This window comes from Coregonus clupeaformis, chromosome 17 (assembly GCF_020615455.1).
Source record: "Coregonus clupeaformis isolate EN_2021a chromosome 17, ASM2061545v1, whole genome shotgun sequence".
Taxonomy (NCBI): domain Eukaryota; kingdom Metazoa; phylum Chordata; class Actinopteri; order Salmoniformes; family Salmonidae; genus Coregonus; species Coregonus clupeaformis.
In genome coordinates, this window is record NC_059208.1 from 56429521 (window position 1) to 56437096 (window position 7576).

The 7576-nt window shown below is 42.9% G+C and overlaps 1 protein-coding gene across 1 annotated transcript; it reads right to left on the minus strand.

Moving 5' to 3' along the window:
• Nucleotides 1–483: 483 nt before the first annotated feature.
• LOC121586780 (ly6/PLAUR domain-containing protein 2-like) lies at nucleotides 484–4862 on the minus strand. Its single transcript, XM_041903751.2, has 3 exons — nucleotides 4789–4862; nucleotides 1125–1241; nucleotides 484–871 (listed from the first exon to the last, which is right to left on the minus strand). Exons 1-3 carry the CDS (start codon nucleotides 4838–4840, stop codon nucleotides 660–662), a joined length of 381 nt encoding a protein of 126 aa, XP_041759685.1. The 5' UTR covers nucleotides 4841–4862; the 3' UTR covers nucleotides 484–659.
• Nucleotides 4863–7576: the final 2714 nt, after the last annotated feature.

Genomic DNA, 7576 nt, shown 5'->3' on the forward strand with positions numbered 1-7576 from the left:
GAGCTACTGCCTAAATACTGCAATGCAGGTTTGATTAAATGGAGCCCTTAACCCTTACAGTGAACAGGAAGTCCTGTTGTCTGCCTGTCATCCTTTTTTCTATCATACCTATACACAGGTATGTGATATCAACCGACACCAAGCAGGGTAAAACTCCAATATCATCACCAGTGTTTGTGTCTCAGTGCTTAGTTACAAGGCCATCGTCATCACTACTTTAAAAACTGGTGGAAGGAGACATATGTCAAACTTTTGCCAAGTGTTGATTCATAACTAATAATAGGGTGTGTTTTTATGATACAATTATTGCATCTTATGTTCATGCCAGAACATATTTGTACACGTTTCAGTCTTGCCTTTTGACAAAGATACTAGGCCTACTGCATTTCTTCAGCATCCAAAATGACAGCCAAAGAGGTTAAACAAAAAAAACAAAAAAACAGCAGCGATTAACACTCATATTTATTTCAGTTGCTCATATCATTCATTTCGAAAACTTTGATTCACAGTGACAGAACCAGCACAGATAGGACAACTTTTTATTTATTTCCTGTCCAACATAGACTCTGAGGATCAGCAACAATAAATAAAGAAAAAACAGCAAAGATGAACCCACATATTAACTTCAGTTGTTCATTCATTAATTTCAAAAACTTGATTCACAGAGACAGAACCAGGCCAGATATGAGAAAAGACAAGCTGAGCAACAGGAAGTTGAGTCCAGAGACTGATGAACCGTTGACGTTACAGAGGTCAGTCTGACAGCAGGTGACCTGGTTCCCCCCTAACCCTCCTAGGTTGAGGTTGGTGGAGGTGGCTGCTGCGCACGCCGAGCTGGTGGTGCAGGTCTTAGAAATGGACTGGACTCCCACTGGTGACAGACAGGTGAAAGATAGATGAACAGGTTAAAGGGCTGGCAGATTGATTGATTGAGTCTATAATTGATAAGAGAGGCAGTCAGTGATAATTGATTCTATATACTGACATGACAGAATTATTGACAATATTTATTTCAGTTTTCACTAACCTACATAGGCAAAATGACTGGTACCCCTGCGCAAAACCCTACCTACAAAGAGATGTATTGATGTATCTATTCATTTACAAAGTATCTGTGCTCTTACACATTTGGGAGACGATGGTCATGCAGGTGTCGCCTGAGAAAGTGCAGGTCACCGTGTTCTGGTTGCACTGAGCACTGCTGTTTACGTTCAAACAGGCATAACACTGCAGTGCCTCCACTGAAACACCATAATGAAACATATACGTGTAAAACATCACTGAAATCCTTTAGATATTAATGACAGAACATACAATTCAAACCACACAGAAATCCTTTAGATATTAATGACAGAACACACAATTCAAACTACACAGAAATCCTTTAGATATTAATGACAGAACACACAATTCAAACTACACAGAAATCCTTTAGATCAGGGGTGTCAAACTCATTTTAGCTCAGGGGCCACATGGAGGAAAATCTATTCCCAAGTGGGCCGGACCAGAAAAATCATGGTATATATAACTTAAAAACAACAACTTCAGATTGTTTTCTTTGTTTTAATACGATCAACATACAACATAAAGCTGGAGCCTGAGGACAGTGTGTCCAAAATAGTACAAGCACAACATCACTATTAATCATAAAACACGTCAAGTTTATTTGAAAATTCTAAAGAAAAAGAACACACAAACACACAATGCCTCAGTGATTAACAGAACTGTTTCACAGATCACAGAACTATATCAGGGTGTCATTTCTCAGGCAGAAATGTAGATAAAAATAATGAAATCCTGTTCCCCAAACAAGTGCAAGAACCACAGAGTCAAGAATAGGTTAAATATACAAATAAAATAAAAACAATTAAAAACAATACACATCAACATAAAAACATATAAACATAAAGCTGGAGCCTGAGGACAGTGTCCAAAAGCACAACATCACTATTAATCATAAAACACCTCAAGTTATTTGAAAGTTCTGAGGACAAAGAACACACAAACACACAATGCCTCAGTGATTCACAGAAGTATATCACAGATCACAGAACTATATCAGGGTGTCATTTCTCAGGCAGAAATGTAGATACAAATAATGAAATCCTGTTCCCCAAACAAGTGCAAGAACCACAGAGTCAAGAATAGGTTAAATATACAAATAAAATAAAATTAATTAAAAACAATAGCACATCAACATAAAAACATATAAACATAAATCTGAAAGCGTTGCTCAAACTCCCGTAACAGTCCAGTTATTTTATCTTTGAACCGCTTCATGTCTGCCACATGTTGGGTCGCGCACACATTTTTCAGACAGGGGAAGTGAGCTGCATCACCACCGGCAAGTTGCGTCTCCCACAATGACAGCTTCAACTTGAAAGAACGTATGCTGTCATAATACTGCGTGACAACTTTGTTGCGCCCTTGCAGCTGTTTGGTCAAGTTATTCAGGTGCTCTGTAACATCCACCATAAATGCAAGGTCCGGCATCCATTCTGCGGAATGAAATTCTAACACTGGTTTGCCCTTTTCTTCCATGAACTGCTCAATTTCTTCTCGTAAATCAAAGAAACGCCTCAGCACAGCACCTCGGCTTAACCATCTTACCTCAGTGTGGTATGGCAGGCCATAGATGTGGTCTTTCTCTCTGAGAAGGCTGTCAAACTGACGGTGATTCAGGCTTCTGGATCGGATGAAATTAACAGTTTGGATGACCACCTTCATGACGTTATCCATCTTTAATGACTTGCAACACAAAGCCTCCTGGTGCAAAATACAGTGAAACGTCAAAAAATCACGTCCTCCATTTGCAGATTGCACTTTCTCTCTGAACTTTGTCACAACGCCTGCTTTTTTCACGATCATTGAGGGCGCACCATCTGTAGCCAGGCTGACAGCGCGGGACCAGTCCACTCCGACCATGTCCAGCGCGCCGACGAGTGCGGTAAAAATATCAGCTGCTGTCGTTGTATCTGTCATTGGCACCAACTCCACGAACTCCTCGGTGACGGTCAATGTGTCATCAACTCCGCGGATGAAAAAATGGCCAGTTGTGCAACATTTGTAATGTCCGTGCTTTCATCAATTGCAACCGAAAACGCAATAAATGACTTTACTTTTTGCTTCAACTGGCTGTCCAAATCCACTGAAAGATCGGAAATCCTGTCTGCAACTGTGTTTCTTGTCAGGCTGATATTTGCAAAAGCCTGCCGCTTTTCAGGGCACACAATCTCTGCTGCCTTCATCATGCATGTTTTTACAAATTCACCCTCACTAAATGGTTTTGAAGCCACTGCGATTTCATTAGCAATGAGGTAGCTAGCTTTCATTGCAGCGTCACTGATGTCTCGGCTGTGAGTAAACACAGACTGCTGTTTCTTCAGACCCGCCAACAGTTCATTCACCTTCTCTCATCTCCGCTGTCCTTGAAAGTTGTCATATTTGTCGGCATGAAGACTCACATAGTGGCGACGAAGGTTATATTCTTTCAGCACTGCAACATGCTCTGAACACACCAAACATACAGCTTTCCCATTCAATTCCGTGATTAAATAGGATGACAATTTTTCTTGGAACACTCTGCACTCTGCGTCCACTTTTCTCTTTTTTGACAGAGACATATTGGGGCAATGAGGGTGCCAAAGCACATAATGTTAAAAGTAGAAGCCGTAATAAATATCGCGGGCAAAACAAAGTAGCTCATTGGCTGCACGTGCTTGACCTACTTGCTCTGCCCCGGTATAAACAGTTTGCTTGCTTAACACAATTGCTATTGCGCCATCCAGTGGACGCAATTGGAACAGCAGTTTATTTTATTGAAAAATTGCAGCGCATTTTTATACTTAAAAAATAAATAAAAAAAATAATACTTTTTTTTTCAAAATCATCTCGCGGGCCGGATTAAACCCGTTTGCGGGCCTGATCCGGCCCGCGGGCCGTACGTTTGACACCCCTGCTTTAGATATTAATGACAGAACACACAATTCAAACTACACAGAAATCCTTTAGATATTAATGACAGAACACACAATTCAAACCACACAGAAATCCTTTAGATATTAATGACAGAACACACAATTCAAACCACACAGAAATCCTTTAGATATTAATGACAGAACATACAATTCAAACTACACAGAAATCCTTTAGATATTAATGACAGAACATACAATTCAAACCACACAGAAATCCTTTAGATATTAATGACAGAACACACAATTCAAACTACACAGAAATCCTTTAGATATTAATGACAGAACACACAATTCAAACTACACAGAAATCCTTTAGATATTAATGACAGAACATACAATTCAAACCACACAGAAATCCTTTAGATATTAATGACAGAACACACAATTCAAACTACACAGAAATCCTTTAGATATTAATGACAGAACATACAATTCAAACTACACAGAAATCCTTTAGATATTAATGACAGAACACACAATTCAAACCACACAGAAATCCTTTAGATATTAATGACAGAACACACAATTCAAACTACACATAAATTATTTAGATATTAATGACAGAACACACAATTCAAACTACACAGAAATTCTTTAGATATTAATGACAGAACATACAATTCAAACTACACAGAAATCCTTTAGATATTAATGACAGAACATACAATTCAAACCACACAGAAATCCTTTAGATATTAATGACAGAACACACAATTCAAATCCACTAATTAGATTGCAGTGAAAGTCACAATACACATTTGATTTAAGTAATGTTACCATGACGATAGATAATTCATTTCAACTTCCATACCTGCAACGTTCCCAAACAAAATGGGCATCAGAAACACAAGAATGGTCTTCATGACTGATAATGTGAGCTGCCGATTTTCTCTGTAACTGTAATACAGTTGGCTTGTCTCTGCTGGGGGTTTAAATAGCCAGGTGTGTTTGAGAAAGTCTACAGATCGTTTCCAAGCAGAATCCACAACAATGTTCAGAACCATTGTGTAGCATGGAAGATTTGTGATATCTTGTTTCATTTCCTCCCTGTTAATACTGTATAGCATAGTTACCAAAGAAAACAATACTAAAACAGTGGAGGCTGCTGAGGGGAGAACTGCTCATAATAATGTCTGGAATGGAGAAAATGGAATGGCATCAAACATGTTAACCATGTGTCTGATGGATTTGATACCACTCCACCTACTACCATGAGACCATCCTCCCCAATTAAGGTGCAACCAACCTCCTGTGTAATACTAAAGAGTATACTATATGGATGGTGTTAAGAGATAGATGGGAGGTATTGAATAGAGTTGAAGGATGGGACTAATAACAAATAACAACAAATAATAACAAAGATAGCTAATAATGTAAGCATACTGTGTCCATAAGAAGTATATAGGTTGTATGTTGGGAGCTTTTGGGAAAGAGCACAGTTAGAAAGATATGGCATATAGAAGCAAACCGGATGGACATCATGAAAATGATCGGAGAGGTTGAGAGTAGAAGAAGTTCAGGAGCAATAAAATAAATATATATATATATATATATATATATATATATATATATATATATATATTAGAATTATTGTAAAATTAACTCTGTCCATAAGGTGTAGATAGTAAGTATAGACCGGAAGTAGAGGCCTGGGCATTGTTGTTCACTAATTTACTCCAAGTAGGGAAAGGATGGTGGGGTTGAAAAGTAATAAAGGGGAGTATATATATGTCACGCCCTGGCTCTGGGGACTCTCGTATGTTGAGCCAGGGTGTTTATTTTGTTTAGGTTCTAGTCGTTGTCTATCTATGTTGGCCTGAGTGACTCCCAATCAGAGGCAACGAGTGTCAGCTGGTTGTCTCTGATTGGGAGCCATATTTAACTGTCTGTCTTTCACTTTGTGTTGGTGGTTTCTTGTTCTTATTTGGTTTGTTTATGTAACCAGAGACATCACGTTTTCGTCTGTTATTTTGATCGTGTGATCATACCCTAATAAATATGTTCACCTTCAACGCTGCGCATTGGTCCTCCTCCTTAGACGAGCGTGACAGAAGAAACCACCAAAATCAGACCACGCAGCGTGTCCAGGAGCCATCGCTAGCAGATCTCCGTGGCAACCTCGACTGGGTCAAGCCTAGTGAGGAGCAGAGAGGGTGGACTTGGGACCAGTTGAGGAAGAGCTTCGACTGGGTCAAGCCCATTGAGGAGCTGAATGGCGGGAGTTGGAGACAGAGGAGCGAGAGTTGGGCGAGAACGATGGAGGCCTGGCCCACGGGGAGGAGAGACCCCCAGAATTTTTTTAGGGGGGGGCTCACGACGTCGGGGCAGCAGGAGGCCGCGATAGAGCGGTCCAGCGGGTTGGCAGAGGAGGCCGCCAGGTTACGGGAGTCACTGGTCACCAAGGGGAAGGAGGTTGTAGAGGCACGGCGAGAGGTACTGGCGTGTGTTGCCAGTCCGGTCCGGCCTGTTCCTGATCCCCACGTAGGGCCAGTGGTGTGTGTTCCCAGTACGGTCCGGCCTGTTCCTGCCACTCCCACCAAGTCAGTGGTGCGTTTCGTCAGCCCGGCGCGGCCCGTTCCTGCTCCCCGCACCAAGTCAGTGGTGCGCGTCGTCAGCCCGGTCCGGCCCGTTCCTGCTCCCCGCACCAAGTCAGTGGTGCGCGTCGTCAGCCCGGTCCGGCCCATTCCTGCTCCCCGCACCAAGTCAGTGGTGCGCGTCGTCAGCCCGGTCCGGCCCATTCCTGCTCCCCGCACCAAGTCAGTGGTGCGTGTCGTCAGCCCGGTCCGGCCCATTCCTGCTCCCCGCACCAAGTCAGGGGTGCGCTTCGTCAGCCCGGTCCGGCCCATTCCTGCTCCCCGCACCAAGGCAGTGGTGCGCTTCGTCAGCCCAGCTCGGCCCGTTCCTGCTCCCCGCACCAAGTCAGTGGTGTGCCCGTCAGCCCAGTCCGGCATGTCCCTGCTCCACGCACCAAGCCTACGTTGTGCGTCGTCAGCCTGGTAAGGCCCGTTCCTCCTCCACGCACCCAAGCCAGGGGTGCGGCGTGTCAGTCCAGCACAACCCGTGCCTGGGTCATGTCCGAGCCGGATCCGCCGCCGAGGCGGAGTGCCCACCCGGTCCCTCCCCTGTTGTGGTTGGTTGGCGCGGTCGGAGTCCGCGCCTTTGGGGGGGGGGGTACTGTCACGCCCTGGCTCTGGGGACTCTCGTATGTTGAGCCAGGGTGTTTATTTTGTTCAGGTTCTAGTCGTTGTCTATCTATGTTGGCCTGAGTGACTCCCAATCAGAGGCAACGAGTGTCAGCTGGTTGTCTCTGATTGGGAGCCATATTTAACTGTCTGTCTTTCACTTTGTGTTGGTGGTTTCTTGTTCTTATTTGGTTTGTTTATGTAACCAGAGACATCACGTTTTCGTCTGTTATTTTGATCGTGTGATCATACCCTAATAAATATAAATATGTTCACCTTCAACGCTGCGCATTGGTCCTCCTCCTTAGACGAGCGTGACAATATATAAAAAAATAAATAAAAAAATAATGGGGGATTGGAAGTGATGCAGACAATTACATTGATAGAAGATACAATCTATCTGCAATATTAAGCTGA

Excerpts from the sequence above, each read along its gene's own strand:
- LOC121586780 (XM_041903751.2), bottom strand. The coding sequence starts at position 4,840 with ATGAAGACCATTCTTGTGTTTCTGATGCCCATTTTGTTTGGGAACGTT. Across the intron at positions 1,242-4,788 it reads TTTGTTTGGGAACGTTGCAG|TGGAGGCACTGCAGTGTTAT; the intron begins GTATGGAAGTTG and ends ATGGTGTTTCAG. Across the intron at positions 872-1,124 it reads GACCATCGTCTCCCAAATGT|TGGGAGTCCAGTCCATTTCT; the intron begins GTAAGAGCACAG and ends GTCTGTCACCAG.